At 46.4% G+C, this 17,306-nt stretch overlaps 1 protein-coding gene across 2 annotated transcripts; it reads right to left on the bottom strand.

The window, feature by feature from the left end:
• Positions 1-43: 43 nt before the first annotated feature.
• Positions 44-13,997, bottom strand: HSD17B11 (hydroxysteroid 17-beta dehydrogenase 11). Of its 2 annotated transcripts, XM_035113740.3 has the most exons (7): positions 13,769-13,997; positions 12,418-12,525; positions 10,137-10,268; positions 8,777-8,883; positions 2,224-2,361; positions 480-596; positions 44-298 (listed from the first exon to the last, which is right to left on the bottom strand). In XM_035113740.3, exons 1-7 carry the CDS (start codon positions 13,976-13,978, stop codon positions 208-210), a joined length of 903 nt encoding a protein of 300 aa, XP_034969631.1. In that variant the 5' UTR covers positions 13,979-13,997; the 3' UTR covers positions 44-207. The 2 variants fall into 2 exon arrangements, with proteins under 2 accessions (XP_034969631.1, XP_088516688.1); XM_088660562.1 differs by lacking the exons at positions 44-298; positions 480-596; positions 2,224-2,361 and adding an exon at positions 4,135-5,811.
• Between the last annotated feature and the right edge of the window lie 3,309 nt (positions 13,998-17,306).

Raw genomic sequence — 17,306 nt, 5'->3', positions numbered from 1 at the left:
GAATGGAAGAAAGTACGTGATTGCAAAATACCAGGAAGCAATATAATCACCAAGATATTGTGCTTTTAATATATTTGGGATGGGAAGTTCAGGGGATTCCACCTGCAGGTTAAAGACAGTGTGTTACATATTTTACCCACTGCCTGGCATTAATCAGACACCTGAATAATGGGTTAATATACACCCCAAGTGAAGGCATCTCTTAATCTAATGTTCTTTCCCCTTGCGTCCAACAACTGCATCAAATTTTACGTTTGTGATCTTGTTCAAAGCCACCAAGGCACGCTCGGGTAAGATTCTGCAAAGAAAATAGAAGCATCAGGTTACAGCCGACACAGAAGCTCATCATTCTTTTAGACACAGGTAATTGACTTTGGTTGCCTGCTTTTTGTTGGTGTTGTTTTGATCCCAAGGCATGTTTTTAACCCAAATAACAACTCGGAAACTTATCGCTCCTTTCCCAAGTGCACCCCACATACCTTTCCAGCAGCAGGCGGCATTTCACAAACGAAGGAATAAAAATCATGTTTTGATTGCAAAGAATTCCATTTATGAGTTTCTTCGCAACTATGTCAGGCTCCAGAATAGGCGACAACCTGCGGTTAAAGGGAAACACTAACTAAAATGTTGCCAGAAACACGGGCACGGGGCAGTTTGAGATTAGCTCTAGCAACACCGTTATAATAATTGCCAGAATGTTTCTTAAATGTTGTTAACTCTCTGCAATCCCTCCAAGGGTCTAATTTGTTGCTAGCCCATGAAATTAATCCCATGAGATCAGGGACCGACAGGACTGCGAAGAGTGTGGGGCGGAGGCAGGGGACCAGGAAAGTGACCTAGGAGGAGGAACCAGTGCTTTATGGGGGTTGACCCCCCCACCTTCCCCCACCCTGCTGTCTCCTAGAACCAGGAGGGGCTTGAAGTGTGAAGAGCAATGACAACTTCTGTGCAGGAGAAGTCTCAAGTTACAGGTGTGCAATCTGCCACGGGAGGTTATATAAGCTTGCAGGTGGTTCCCCCTGTTGCTGAAACTGCCCTAGATCTGTGGACAGCTGCCTAGAGGCTAGAAGCATGTGCAAGCTGCTTTAAGTGCTTTTCTTGTCGATAAAGGGTTAACTATCAGGTGTGTGCCTGCCTTAGCTGGGGAGGGCCAGGACACATGCATCCAAAGAGGGATTATATCACAATACTAGCGTCTGTATTTAGCTCTTGAGACTCTCCTCCAGTCCACGCCTCCTCTCCCCCACCCACGCCCCTCAGCTACCCTACCCCACACTCTCTGAATTGCTTTTGACTGGATAGAATGTGCCCTTGAACTATGACAATGGGTGCTTGCTAAATGAGACTTATCCTAGTCTCCTCCCCTCATGCACCCCATGCCCTCCCATAATCTGCTCCAGTGGGTTGGGAGAACCCCCCCCCGGACAGATTTTTAAGGGGTGGGCATGGGGAGGGGGAAAGTCCCATTGCAAGAAGTGAAAACCCTTGCTTGGATGGGAATGTGGCTTAGCACTACTTTGGATGCAACCAAATATCTCTTGCTTGCCTGGATGAAGAGCTGTGCATAGACGAGGGTGTGCATGTATGGAAATAGCTGACTTTTGTGCAGCTGGGATATAATCTACTGTAAAGGTAAAGGTAAAGGGACCCCTGACCATTAGGTCCAGTCGTGACCGACTCTGGGGTTGCGCGCTCATCTCGCATTATTGGCCGAGGGAGCCGGCGTACAGCTTCCAGGTCATGTGGCCAGTATGACAAAGCCACTTCTGGCGAACCAGAGCGGCACACGGAAACGCCGTTTACCTTCCCGCTGTAGCGGTTCCTATTTATCTACTTGCATTTTGACGTGCTTTCAAACTGCTAGGTTGGCAGGAGCTGGGACCGAGCAACGGGAGCTCACCCCGTCACAGGGATTCAAACCGCTGACCTTCTGATCAGCAAGCCCTAGGCTCAGTGGTTTAACCCACAGTGCCACCTGGGTACAACTACTGTACAAATAGTTATTTGAGGTGAATGTGACTCTCAGGCTGCAGAAGGTTCCCCAGCCCTGCCCCTGCTATGCATGTTTACCTGGGAGGAAGCCCCACTGAATTCAATGGTGGTTATTTCTGAGCGTACAGGTGCATGCAAAGCATTGGACTATTATACATGTTTTCTTGAACAGGAGCAACTGTTTCAAAAGGGGATTTAAAAAAAATGGAAAAGAGCCTTCTCATAACTTACCTTGATCTTGGATTTTTAATAAAGCCAGTGTTAATAAACACTGGGCAAAGGCATGTGGTTTTTATCCCATCTTTTCCCAAAGCAGACAATTCTTGAGTCAGACTTTTGTGAAACCCAACAGCAGCAAACTTGCTTGAGCTAAGGGGATAGGAGATTTTGGAGATCTTTGAAAACATTTCTTAGCTATTATTATTATTATTATTATTATTATATTAATCTCCGTCTACATAACCATTTCAAGATGTTGTACAATAAAAGCAGGAAAAAAAAATTAATAGCACACAAGAAACAGCTGATACATTTAATACAACTTCTTTAAAAAATGACACTCATAGCAAAGACCTATTTGTCCACCTGGGAAAGTCCCGAGAATACTTTTTGACAAGAAACCCTACTGAATTCAGTGGGACTGACTTCTGAGTAGGGATTTGGATCAGTGTTCTGTACCTTTCAGAAGAAAAATGTATCCAGTTGCGGGCGCCTAGAATCGCAGGGTTTTAAGGGATCCCAAGTGTCACCTGGCGCAACCCCCCTGCAATGCAGGAATATCTCAATGCCTGTGACATCTCAACAGGAATACTATTCCACAGAACAGGGGCAGTCATAATAAGAGCCCTGCTACTGTAGAGATCTTCGGAACTTGCCAGAGAAATGTTCCCACAGACATTGATTGGGTGTTTAAGGGATAAGGCAGTCTCTCAGGTAACCCGGTCCTGAGCTGTATAAAGGACCTTACCTATTACAGTAGTACTAACACCATGAACTTGACACCTGTAGCAGATTGTTGTACATTACCCAATGTGTGTGCAACATGCAAGCTTTCAGAATATAGCCACTATCAATGAATTGCTAAGACAGATAATACTAGAGAATTAGTAACAAACTTACAGAAAATAAATCACTTATAATTGACCAAACTTCTTCACAACTCTTAAACTGATTTCAGTGGGTTTACCCTGAATATGCCTTTGTTGGATATACAAGGCAAAACATAGTGATAACCAGGGCCGGTGCTAGGGTTTTTTTGTGCCCTAGGCGAGATCACCTTCTGACACCCCACCCACCCCAACGGCCAATCATATTTCAAACACAAATGCATTATAGGAAGAATGAAAAGCACAGAATTTGAAATTGTTAATTTATTTTTTTAAAATTGTGAAAACAAGTCATAAAACAATTTCTGATTTATTTTCCTCAAACAGAACACAGTTTTAGCACAGAAATCACTTTGAAAAATGTTAAATGTGATGCTGAAATTTAAGTCTCTTTAATGTTTCAATTTCGAGCAAATCAAGATCTTATTTTACATGCCTTTTCCTTTGCAAATTTTGTTAACAGTTCCTTCAGGTCAAGTGCTGATGCTTCAGCATGTTCGATTGATATAGCTGCCAAACCAACTAGTCTCTTTTGGAGCATAGTTGAGCGTATGTGTGTTTTTATAAGTTCGAGTTTTGAAAAACTGCGTTCACCACTTGCCACTGACACTGGAAGTGTGAGAAGGATCCTAAGAGAAACAAAAAACATTAGGCACACTATTCTGGATTTTGTGTTGTAGTATGAAGAGAAGTACTTTTTGTGGCGGCATAGACTCTGGAAGCCTTCGAGCAACTGCTTGAAGTTCACAGTACAATCTTCAGCATCAATATCTTTGTTTTCATTGTGTGTCAATGAGTGCTCCAAAGTCTTGCAGGCCTTTCGTACATCTTCAGTACATTTTTTGTTGATGCTGTATATATCATATAGGAAGCCAAATATGGAGTTATAGTGTTGTAGTTGTTGGAATCTCTCTTCAACAGATTGAATGGCCATATCTAAAATAGCATAATAGAAATCCACTTTGAATTTTTGCTTTGGATCTTGTGGTGCCTCATCTGGGGCCCCATACCCAAACTGTTTTTTTCTTTCTCCTTTGTCTAAATTGTTCTGTCTGAAAGTTTGGTAATATTTCCAACTCCTTTGCAATCACACTAGCATCTATCAAAACTTTTTCAAAACCATCATCGCACCTACGGCCCACAAGATAATTCTTGGTTACTTGTAATTGACTTGTAGCTGAACTTAAATCAGTTCCCTTATTTTGTAGTAGTTTGCTTGTCCGATTTATTTCAGAAAGCATGTTGTACCATACAACAAGGGATACCACAAACTTGAACTTACTAATGCCTTCAGCAAGACCCTTAGCTTCAACAAGAGATTCACTTGTTTTTTTTAATGTGGGTGTGGTTCATTATAGATCTCCATTAAAGCATCATATACACTACCAAGATGATATCTCAGTGGTTTCAAAACATCAATCCGACTTTCCCATCTTGTTTGACTCAAAGGCTTAATTAACAGTAATGGTAGGCACTAATGGCTAGTTAGTATTTGCCAATGCTGAGTTGATGGAGAGAATTAATTATAGATCTGTTGAACCCGGCAACTCTTGGCAGCATCCAAGACAACCAAATTGAGAGAGTGCGCACTGCAGGGCACGAAAAAGGCCTGTGAATTTATATCAAGAACTCTCTTTTGTACTCAGTGTTCTTTACCTCTCATGTTACTCCCATTATCATAACCCTGACCATGCAGATTCTCAAGTGGTAATCCCATTTGCTCAAGCAGCCAAAGAAGAGTTTCTCCCATAAAGGCACCAGTAGTCTTCTTTAGGGGAACAAATCCCAATAAATGTTCTTTTATTGTAACCTCAGGCTCAGATGTTTCAGTATCTGATGGCATGATTACATTGACAAAAGGTACAATCATAGTCATTTGTTCAGTATAACTAACATCAGGTGTACAGTCCAAAATAACTGAGTAGTATTTGGAGTTTATGGGGTGAGCTCCCGTTGCTCGGTCCCAGCTCCTGCCCACCTAGCAGTTTGAAAGCACATCAAAGGGCAAGTAGATAAATAGGGACCGCTCCGGCGGGAAAGTAAATGGCGTTTCCGTGCGCTGCTCTGGTTCGCCAGAAGCAGCTTTGTCATGCTGGCCACATGACCTGGAAGCTGTCTGTGGACAAACGCTGACTCCCTCGGCCTATAGAGCGAGATGGGCGCCGCAACCCCAGAGTCGGACACGACTGGACCTGATGGTCAGGGGCCCCTTTACCTTTACCTTTTTATACGTGCTAAAATGTTCTGCTTTATGGAAGTTGCTAGAAGCTCTATAAGCTTATTTTGGATCTCTTTTACTAAGTAGTGAACCATAGTTTCTTCATCTTTAACTCTGTGCACATGTTCAGTCATGACAGGGTCAAAAAGAGCCAAAAATTCAACAAGCTTCAAGAAATTTCCATTGTTCTCACTGTACAACTTTTCAGTTGTACCACAAAGTGCCATGTTTTGCATGCCAAGAAATCTGACCTCAGCAATCAAGCGTTCCAAGACTTGTCGCCAATATTGCTCTTCTTCCCTTATTTTCTGTTGGTTGATATTATCAATTGTTTTTCCTTTCTGTAAGCGCAATTCAAGTTCTCTCCACGCCTGGTAACTGTATAGATGGAGAGCACTCCTTTCATGTGCCGACAGAATTGCTCCAATGTTCTTCCAGTCTTTTGAACCTGGGTCTTTTAAAGCTGTTGCTCCACCATCTCTTTTGCTGAACAGCCTACAGCAAAAACAAAAAACCACATCTTTTGAGGTAGAATATATCAGCCAATGATGGCACATTTCTTCATCATCTGACAGTTTCCTCTTGTAATAGACAGGAGAGAATTTTCTTTTTTGGGAGTCTTTTGGAAATTTATATGATACAATCTGTCGTGGGCCATGCTGAACAAGAAGCTGTCGCAAATTTTCACTGCAATAGTTAGGCCAGTTAGCAGGGTCACTGTAATCCAAGCTAGGCACAATACCAACGTGTTTTGTAGTAATTGCAGTACTCTCAGTTTCCTCAAAATCCTCGGTTTCCTCTGTGTGTTCCACTGGAATATCTCCAGACTGTGAGACTTTGTCCTCGGAAGTAATACCACTTGTGGTAAGACCAATACCACTTGTACTAGGAGTTTCCTCAGTGGTAGTTTCACCAATGGTACTGTCATCTTTTTGTTGTTCTGTACTTGTTTTACAAAGGTATTTCCGGAAGATCACCTCTTGCTTGGCGTCTTCCTTGGCTCTTTCTGCCTTTTGTTTGCGGAACTGATCTCCAGATGGTTTTCCCCCCTGTCAGCCATTTAAAAAACCTTTAAAGAGCTTGGAATGGGAGGAAACAGTGCAGTGCAGTGAGCACACCCCATGCCATTTTGAAAGTGGACCCCCGGCTCAGCTTCTCTTCCCCATAGTGGTGATGGATGGAAGGGTCCACATAGATGCTTTCCGCAGCCACCATTCCTCTCTTTGAGCTGGATTCAGATAGGCCCCTGCTGCCACGCCTTCCCCCTCGCCCACCGCCCTGGCCCCAGGTGGCATTGATGAGGCCTCCGCCGCCTCCTGGCCTGGCGCCGCCGCTGTCAGGAGTATGGGCAGGAGTCAGGCTCTGGGGCCTGTAGTGCTTTGCAGGACTGGGGCCTGCCTCAGCTTGTGCTGGAGAAGCAAGGAGTGGCCACTCAGGTGAGGCCACTTGATAACTCACTGCACCTGGTGGCAGGAGCGGGGAGGGATAAAAGCTCAGCATTTCCCTTCAGCTCTTTGCCACAGCAACGCTATCCCTGCCTTGTTGCATCTGGCCTCTTGCTCCTTGGACCCTTGCCTTGCCGACGCCTTGCTCCTTGGACCCTCGCTTTGCCGACGCCTTGATCCTCGACCCTTGGACCTTCACCTCCGCCTGGCTCCTTGACCCTGCGACTGCCTGCTGCTGGACCCTCAGCCCTGCACCTGTTCCTGCTTCTACACCACCATCTTGCCTCTGGTCCTGACGTCCTCAGCCAGGGCTTCAACCGCCCGCCGACCGGACCGTGACAGCCGCCTTCTTACCTCGTCGTTGTCCGACCAGCCCGCAGCTCCGCCAGCAGCCCAGCACCTCCGCTCGCGACTCCAGGCCAGACGCCAACTTGGCGCCGGCAAGGAGGGAAACTATAGTCTGCTGCTGTGCCTGCGCACGAGGCACGAGCAGCACAGCAGCAGTGCCTGCCTCGGCCTCCGGAGGGCGGGCCGTGGGTAAACAGAAGTGGGCGGGTGCCAGCAGGCTGTGTGGCACGTGAAAGAAAAGGAGCGGCACTGGGCAGTGGCGGGGGGGCAGGCTGGCCAGCTCCCCCTCCATTTTGGTGCCTTGTTCGCCTTAATGGACGTGCTGGCCCTGCCTGGTGATAACAGCAAGAACCTTTACTGAACTACTGAACTGGACAACAGGGGCAAAGCAACTGCTTATATACATTTCTGAAGGCCTGGGCCACTCCCACTCCCAACATGATTGGCTGTCTAAACTTCCAAGCTGCGAATCATAAATCAGAGTTTAAGGGCCAATGGCAGAGGCTCAAATCCTGAAATGTCCTGTGATTAGATATCATGTATTGAATCAGAACACAGGGGCTGAGAATCTTTAGTCCAGACTGAAGCCCAGGCAAACACAGACCACTGAAGACATAACCATTTTATTCTAGACTAGTGCCATTCAGCCCGTTTAATAAACGGGCGCTAGAACATTCGGCCTTTTTCGGTGGCAGCGGCGCGTGGGGGGGCTTTTATAGCTTGTCTAATTGATTGTTCCTCCCCCCTCCCTTTGATCCTTAATTTATCCCTAATTTTCTCCCCCCGTTCCCAAACCCAAAGCCAAAGTCCCCCCCCCCTTTTTTACCTTTATAGCCCGGGCTCAGCTGGGGTGTGTGTGTGGGGGTATTTCTTCCTTTACCCCCTCCGAAGCTTGTGTTTGGAGTGCGGATCCCTCCCCACCCTGTTTTCGCACGCTTTTTGCGCCTGCCGTTTGGTTCCTAATTTTTCCCCATCAATAGTGCTGCTGCTGCCAGGGCCCAGTGGCCGAATTCTGGCTTCTGGACGGCCCGGGCGTCTGCTCCGGGGTGTACGCCCAGTTTTTCGGGGTGGGGTGGGGGTGGCTCCCGCTACTTTTGTTGGCCTCCGCGGCTGTTTTTCAGTCGCCTGCTGCGTCTGGGAGGGAGCTTTGCTGTCCGGGGGGCTTGCGCCCGCCCCGGCACTTTCTGAGGGTCCCGCGGTTGGCGCTGAGCATTCGGTGGCCTCCCCGCGCCTTTCCTGGCCGTTCCGGCCCAGCGGGGGTCTCCCGGTTGCTTGCGCTGTTTGGGCCTCAATTTCGGGCCTGTTAGCCAGGGCCTCGATTTTTTGGTTGTCCCGGCTTCCTCTTCAGGCCCTTGGGCACGTTGAGAGAGGGCCTGCCCTGCATAGGGGCCTTGCTGCCTGCTCCTGCCTTCCACCTGGTGGCCTCTGTTTGAACTGCTTATTGAGCCAGTGCAGGGCAGAGGGGTGGGGTGGGGGGCGGGGTGAGGAGAGTGTGCGTGTGTGTGTGCGTGCAGTCTCTGCGTCCAATCCCTGTATCCCTGGGGCACATGCTCAGTAGCGTGGAAAACGGGACACAGGGAATCTGGATGCAGAGACACTTGCATATTATTATATAGGACTAATCGGAGCATTTTTGGCATGAACAGAAATGTTTCTATTATACTCACCAATAAGACACCAGAAAAGGGGCTGTCAGATGCCCACCAGCTGATGCAACAGTGACAATATGGCCATGGTTCTTTGTCATCATTGCTGGCAGGAATGTTTTCGTTGTCTTGAAGTTTGAAAAGAAGGGGGGAAGACATCGTTAGATTCCCACATATCTAGTATTTCCTTTTGTTATATTACTGTTTGTTTATATGCTGCTTTTTGGCCTAAAGAGCATATTATCACAAGTGAAATATTCAATAAAAATGCAACAGAAATCAAATAAATATTTCAACACTCCCCCCAAACCACAAATACCCTGTAATCACGCCGGATCCGAGTTCATGAACCACATTCACACTTTACCTAGAGTTCCATGTCTTGCTTGGAAGATGAGTTCACTCACTCCGTCCACAAACAAACCTGTTCAGGTTTACTCCCACATCCCATCAGCTGCCCCAGTTTCTAAGCTAGGAGCAAGCTCATCCACAACCATTTGCCCATGGTGAACTTCTGCACCCTTGTCACACCCTGATGGATTACCTCAAACAGAACTTCCTTATTGGGGCTGGCTTGCAGTGGCACGCCACCATCAGATGCTACGGGTCTGACATGGCAAGAAAAGGAAGGAAGCATCTTCATTCACTTTGCTGGAGATGCTCTTTGATATCAACCTCAGGGGCGATGAGGACCAAATAGGAGCTACACTGATCGCCCAAGGTCTTTATAGACTGTAGAGTTGGAAGAGACCACTAGGGTCACCTAGTAGTCAAACCCCCTGCAATGCAGGAATCTTTTGCCCAACATGGGTCTTGAACCCATGACCTTCAGATCAAGAGTCTCGTGCTCTGCCAGCTGAGCTATCCCAACCATCTATGAAGAATGAATTTTAAATCCAGGCGATGGCTACTTCCTTGCATGCCATGCTTGCAAGGCATTTTCTGCCTAGGGTTTTTGGGGTGGAGAAGACAGTCATTCCCCCTTAAAACAGTTTGCTTTTGAAAATATGTTTGCTTTTGGGGAAAAGGGATGTAGTTTGATGATTTTGACGACCAGCTCAGTGGCGGCATCCAAACGAATAGATTCCCTCCCTGGAAATCAGCTTAAGTTATGGCTAAGTGTGTATCAACCATAATATTTAGCATTGGTCGTTGTTTAGTTTGGATTATCAGGTATAACTGTAGCAGTGAATTAGTAGTTTTTAATGTATTAGTAGCAGTGCTTTTTCTGGGAGGACGCAGGGGTATGCATACCCCTAAACATTTTGTGAATCTAAGTTTAGCCTCAATGAGGGGCAGTATGAGTAGGGCAATGAGAGTACACCTAAACATTTTTTAATAGAGAAAAAGCACCAATTAGCAGTACCCTAACAATATTTACCCAGTGATGAGCGAGGATGTTGACCTCGAACGTTTTCTGTATTTGCACGTCCTGAGTGGAAAGGAGATCTGCTGCTGCTATCACACCGGCATTATTCACTAAAATACTGACATCTCCTATGTCTCTTTTCACCTTTAAAAATGTGACAAACGGGAAGAGCATTCGGGATTAGATTTACAGTCACGGAATCCATAGGCAGGCAATAGCTTGATTACAGGACTAAGCAAAACGTCACAAAATAGTGATGCAGCTACCCCTACACATCCAAGAACAGATCCTCACAAACACACCAGCGGAACCTCGACCAGGAACTTTCTACCTTCTACCTAAAATACACAAACCAGGAAATCCAGGACGCCCCATCATCTCAGGTATTGGCACCATTACAGTGGGTGTTTCCGGCTATATGGACTCTGTTCTGAAACCATATGCTATCAGTGCTCCCAGCTACGTACGTGACACCACAGATTTTCTGAGGAAAATACAATCTTTGAACAATCTTCCTAACAATACTATACTAGCCACTATGGATGTGGAATCTCTATACACCAACATCCCACACAATGATGGTTTACAAGCCATAAGGAACACCATTTCAGATAAAACCACAGCGGACTTTGCTACCAAACTCTGCCACTTTGTCCTTACCCACAACCACTTCAAATTTGGTGATGACCTATTCCTCCAGATCAGCGGCACAGCCATGGGCACCCGCATGGCCCCACAGTATGCCAACATCTTCATGGCAGATTTAGAACATCGTTTCCTAGACTCCTACCCACTCAAACCTCTCTTGTACCTACGATACATTGACGATATTTTTATTATCTGGACACATGGACAACAGACCCTGGAAACCTTCCACCAGACATTCAATGACTTTCACCCCACCATCAACCTAACAATGAACCAATCTATGCAAGAAATACATTTTTTGGACACTACTATAAAAATACAGGATGGACGTATAGACACCACCTTATACAGAAAACCAACTGACCGACAAACATATCTACATGCTTCTAGCTACCATCCCAAACATACCAAACAATCCATCGTATACAGCCAGGCCCTACGTTACAACCGCATCTGTTCCAACTCTACAGACAGAGAATCTCACCTAAGAGATCTACAGCAAACCTTTTTAGAACTAAAATATCCACCTGATGAAGTTAAACAACAGATCAACAGAGCCAGACTGATACCTAGGGAGAACCTGCTGCAAGACAGACCCAAAAAAGAAAATAACAGAACACCACTAGTCATCACATACAGCTCCCAAGTTAAAACAGTACAACGCATCATCAGAGATCTACAGCCTCTCCTGGACAATGACAGCTCCCTTTCTCAAGCTCTGGGAGGAAGACCTTTCATTGCCTACAGACAGCCACCCAATCTTAAACAACTCCTCACCCACAATAATACAACCACCAGACTTAACATGGACACTGGTACCAGAGCCTGCAATAAACCCAGATGCCAACTTTGCTGCCACATACACCCGGACAACATCATTACTGGCCCCAACAACATCCAACATACCATCTCAGGACTATTTAATTGCTCATCTTCTAACATTGTGTATGCCATCAAATGCCAACGGTGCCCTTCAGCTCTCTATATTGGACAAACAGGCCAAACCCTACGCCAAAGGATAAATGGACATAAATCTGACATCAGGAACCATAAGATTGAAAAACCAGTAGGAGAACACTTCAATCTCCCAGGACATTCTATACAAGATCTCAAAGCAGCTGTTTTATTACAGAGAAATTTCAGGAACAGACTGGAAAGGGAAGTTGCTGAATTGGAAATCATTACCAAGCTTAAAACCATGGAAGCACCTGGGATGAATAGAGATATCGGATTCTTATCTCATTATGCATGATCAAGCTTTCTTTAGCACCTCAGCCCAGGACTAATTGCAGCCATCAGCAGCCATTAACACCCATCTTACAGGTTTACCACTCCCATCAGCCCATCTCCCATTCCCACCCACCCCCACCACCCTCTGTATATATATATAGGGTCTGACACTTCTGTTTCTAGTGTATCTGAAGAAGTGTGCATGCACACGAAAGCTCATACCAAAATATAAACTTAGTTGGTCTTTAAGGTGCTACTGAAGGAATTTTTTTATTTTGCTACAAAATAGTGAGGAAGCCTTTGAGTATTCCAGAGTTCTTCAGATTGGATATCACATAAAGGGGAGGGGGGATGAGAGAAAGGGGGACACACACAAAAAAACAAACAAACAAAAGTTGCAGCGTTCAGGTCTCACCTTCTCTGCGGCACTGTAGATTTCCTCTCTGACGCTGCAGTCTACAACAGAGGCATGAACTGTGGCCCCCAGATTTCTGCACTCTTCAGCTGTTTCCTCTACGCCATGCTATGCCATGCAGAAAAGGGAGAAACATGGCTCATTTCCTTCCATTCAGTACATAACTGAGTGTCTAGCTAGGACCTGGGAGACCAGAATTCGAAGGCTCACTTAGCCCATGAGATGACCTTGGGCCAGTCACTGCCTTTCAGGGGCAAAATCATGTATGCCATGGGTAGGCAAACGAAGTCCCGGGGGCTGGATCCAGCCCAATTGCCTTCTAAATCCGGCCCGCGGACTGTCCGGGAATCAGCGTGTTTTTACATGAGTAGAATGTGTCCTTTTTCTTTAAAACACATCTCTGGGTTATTTGTGGGGCATAGGGGCATATTTTTTTCTTCAAAATACAGTGGTGCCTTGCTTAATGAATGCCCTGCTTAACAAAATTTCCGCTTAACGAAAGGATTTTTCGAGCGGAGGTTGCCCCGCTAGACGAATTCGTTTTATGAAAAATTCGTCTAGCGAATCGCGGTTTCCCATAGGAGTGCATTGAAATTCAATTAATGCGTTCCTATGGGCAAAAAAAAAAATCAATGCATTCCTATGAGATTCGCTAGACGGATTTTTTGTTATAAGAAAAGACCTGTGGAATGAATTAAATTCGTCTAGCGAGGCACCACTGTATAGTCTGGCCCCCCCCCAAGGTCTAAGGGACAGTGGACAGGCCCCCTGCTGAAAAATTTTGCTGACCCCTGATGTATATAAATTCAGTAAATAATAATAACAACAACAATAATCTACCCAATGTTGCAAAACAGTATCGAGAACTGCCATCGTAGGCATGCTTAACTTGAGGATAAACACCACTGAAGTCAGCATAAAGATGTACATACATATGCTACATGTTGGGTAGCTCTTACTCTCACATCTTCCCACACAAAGATCAGAAGCTGCAACTATGCAAAGCAAACACGGAGTGCAAGCCTAGGCATCCTTTTAACAGGATACCCTTACCTGTCAATAGGGCGGCAGGGAACAATCCAGCCTGCCATACGCCAGACTTGGGAGCACACACCCCCCCCCCCCCGTGGCCTGCCTGCAAAGCCGCCTGCCCCAGAAGCTCAAACGGAGATAATGAAGGAGCACAGTACACCCCACTGAAGTCAATGGAGTTCCTTTCCAGGAAAACATGAATAGGGCTGACTGCAAATGATTCTAAGAATCCAGGAAGCCTGCTAGCCATTATTTCCACGCACCAGCATTTGCCATTCCCGTTCGTTATAGGGTTTCAAGGGGGGAAGCTATTTTGTACCTTGTTCAGGTCCCAGAGAACCAGCTTGCTCTGCCGCTTGGCAAATTCATAGGCAGTGAGTCTTCCGATGCCGTGTCCCGCTCCAGTGATAAGCACAACCTCACCCCTGACAGATTTTCTTTTCGTAGGAATAAATAGTTTCACACAAGCTTCCAGGTACGAATAGATTATAATGCCTACGAGCCACAGGAGATCCAGTATGAGATTCATTTTAATTCCTCCTGTCTGTGACTTGGCTGGCAACTGGGAGGACTTTGTAATACAGCAGGCTATTCATTTACTAAAGTGTGTGTGTGTGTGTGTGTGTGTGTGTGTGTGTGTGTGTGTGTGTGTTTTAATGGTGATGAGTAATGTAATAATAATACCAAGTGGCGGTAGCGACAACGAAGAAGACTTTCTTTACCGCCTCTATTGTATCTGCAGAAAACAGCAGCAGGAGACTTTTTCAGGTGGTTCGCAGTTTAGTGGAACCACCTGCTCCATCGGGGCCCAGTTCGGGCCGCATGATCTCCTGCAACGATTTTGCAAAGTTTTTTGCAGATAAAGTCGCTCAGATTCGGGAAGAGGTAGACTCCACCGTGGGAGCAGGGTCGGGGCGGGGGAGTGCTAGAGTCCTGTCTAGTCCAGTTGTGTGGGATCAATTTCAATCTGTTACCTCCGAGGATGTGGACAGGCTGCTTGGACAAGTGTCTCCTTGATCCATGCCCATCCTGGCTTATAAAAGCTAGCCGGGAACGGCTGGGCGATGGGCTTCGCAGGTTGGTGAATGCTTCTCTCTGTGAGGGAGCCTTCCCAGACCGGCTGAAAGAAGCGGTTATTAAACCGCTTCTTAAAAAACCATCTTTAGATGCGGCCAACATGGCCAACTATCGCCCAGTCTCAAATCTTCCATTCTTGGGCAAGGTGATTGAGCGAGTGGTTGCTGAACAACTCCAGACACACCTGGAAGAAACGGACCATTTGGATCCCTTCCAGTCGGGATTCAGACCTCATCATGGGACTGAAACTGCCTTGGTCGCACTGTTTGATGATCTTCGGCGGGCTAGGGACAAAGGTGAGAGCTGTTTCCTAGTTCTGCTGGATCTCTCAGCGGCTTTTGACACCATCGACCATAACATCCTTCTGGACCGTCTAGAGGGGTTGGGAGCTGGGGGCGCTGTCATACAGTGGTTCCACTCCTTCCTCCTGGGCTGTGTTCAGAAAGTGGTGGTGGGGAATGAGTGTTTGGGCCCCTGGGCTCTCACTTGCGGGGTGCCTCAGGGCTCTGTCCTCTCCCCCATGCTCTTTAACATCTACATGCAGCCGCTGGGAGAGATCATCAGGGGGGTTGGGCTGGGTGTTCATCAGTATGCGGATGATACCCAGCTCTACCTCTCTTTCAAATCAGAACCAGTGAAGGCGGTGAAGGTCCTGTGTGAGTGCCTGGAGGCGGCTAACAGATTGAGGTTGAATCCTGACAAGACAGAAGTACTGTTTGTGGGGGACAGGAGGCGGGCAGGTGTGGAGGACTCCCTGGTCCTGAATGGGGTAACTGTGCCCCTGAAGGACCAGGTGCACAGCATGGGAGTCATTCTGGACTCACAGCTGTCCATGGAGGCACAGGTCAATTCTGTCTCCAGGGCAGCTGTCTATCAGCTCCATCTGGTACGCAGGCTGAGACCCTGCCTGCCTGCAGACTGTCTTGCCAGAGTGGTGCATGCTCTGGTTATCTCCCGCTTGGACTACTGCAATGCGCTCTACATGAGGCTACCTTTGAAGGTAACCCGGAAACTACAACTAATCCAGAATGCGGCAGCTAGACTGGTGACTGGGAGCGGCCGCCGAGATCTACATTGGCTCCCAGTACGTTTCCGGGCACAGTTCAAAGTGTTGGTGCTGACCTTTAAAGCCCTAAATGGCCTCAGTCCAGTATACCTGAAGGTACCTGAAGCTATACTGCCTTCAGCTCCCGGACACTGAGGTCCAGTACTGATGGCCTTCTGACGGTTCCCTCGTTGCGAGAAGCCAAGTTGCAGGGAACCAGGCAGAGGGCCTTCTCAGTGGTGGCACCTGTCCTGTGGAACGCCCTCCCATCAGATGTCAAAGAGAAAAACAGTTACCAGATTTTTAGAAGACATCTGAAGGCAGCCCTGTTCAGGGAGGCTTTTAATGTTTAATTGTTTTATTTCATTTTTCTGTTGTAAGCCGCCCAGAGTGGCTGGGGAAACCCAGCCAGATGGGCGGGGTATAAATAAATTGTTGTTGTTGTTGTTGTTGTTGTTGTTGTTGTTATTAAAACTCACACCCAGTTGCTTAGAAGGTTGCAATTTCTATATTGCAATTTCTGTATTAGCAATTTCTCTGTGTGATTCTATATTACACACTATAGTAAGTGAAATATACTCGGAGTCCTGTAGTGACTTCATGCTCTTTATTGCAGCTTGTAAAACAGTGAATGAAATGCCCCCCAAACCTCAGGCTTTCATTTACATTATTTACACAATGAGTCCTGTGTGATTGGCTGATTCTGCTGCCCTCCTGGAGCCTGATTGGTCTTCTCCTGCAAGCCAATCAGTTGTTGCATTCTAGGATCCTACTTTCCTATTGTTCTAGGATCCATGCTTAGTACATAACAGTAAGCAAACCTCCTCATGAAACTAGATTGCAGATGGTCACAGATCTTAGTTATTCATGGGTTTTATATTTACTTGTGTAGCAATACATTCCTACCTCATTTGTCCTCCAGGGAGCTCAACGCACCATACATGGTTCTCCCTTTCCTCAATTTCCTCTCACAACAACGCTGTGAAGTAGGCTAGGCTGAGAAATAGTGACTGACTTTGAACCGTGGTCTACAGAGGCAGAAATCCTCTCTATATTTGCCTCACTTTCACTCACTTGTGTTCATGATACCACTGTTTTTAACAATGTCATCTCAAAGGTTGCACAAATATTTGCAGTTCTGTAGCACTTTTCAACATACAAATTAATTTGAAAATTACCTAATGCATTGAAATTTTACACCCTTATCACATGGCTTAATATAAACTGAGACCAGCCTTTCTTGCAGGTTACTGAAGAAACAAAGTATTGTAGCAGTGGCTCAGCTTACAGAGAAGCTCAAAGGTCCAAAAGAAAGTACATGAAAGGGTTTCTTTGTCCTCCAGGGAGCTGAAGGCACCATACATTGTTCTCCCCCTGGGGTAGTCGCTATCTTTTAACCTACCTTACAGGGTTGTTTTAAAGATATATTCTTGCAATATATAAGAAAAGACCCTGATGTTGAGAAAGATTGAGGGCACAAGGAGAAGGGGACGACAGAGGACGAGATGGTTGGACAGTGTTCTCGAAGCTACCAACATGAGTTTGACCAAACTGCGGGAGGCAGTGGAAGACAGGAGTGTCTGGCGTGCTCTGGTCCATGGGGTCACGAAGAGTCGGACACGACTAAACAACTAAACAACAAACAACAAAAAATTCTTGCAAGAGGACTCCCTCCCCCATTAAAGCTCTCTGAGCTGCTGCAGTTTTGGGAGCAGCCTGTTTCACAGTGGAGGAA

This window comes from Zootoca vivipara, chromosome Z1 (genome assembly GCF_965207765.1).
Source record: "Zootoca vivipara chromosome Z1, rZooViv2.hap1.1, whole genome shotgun sequence".
NCBI classification, from domain to species: Eukaryota; Metazoa; Chordata; class Lepidosauria; order Squamata; family Lacertidae; genus Zootoca; species Zootoca vivipara.
This window is presented reverse-complemented; position numbering and strand designations above follow the sequence as displayed.

Excerpts from the sequence above, each read along its gene's own strand:
- HSD17B11 (XM_088660562.1), bottom strand. The coding sequence starts at position 13,978 with ATGAATCTCATACTGGATCTCCTGTGGCTCGTAGGCATTATAATCTAT. Across the intron at positions 10,269-12,417 it reads TCTACAGTGCCGCAGAGAAG|GTGAAAAGAGACATAGGAGA; the intron begins GTGAGACCTGAA and ends ACATTTTTAAAG. Across the intron at positions 8,884-10,136 it reads ACATCCTCGCTCATCACTGG|ACAACGAAAACATTCCTGCC; the intron begins GTAAATATTGTT and ends TCAAACTTCAAG.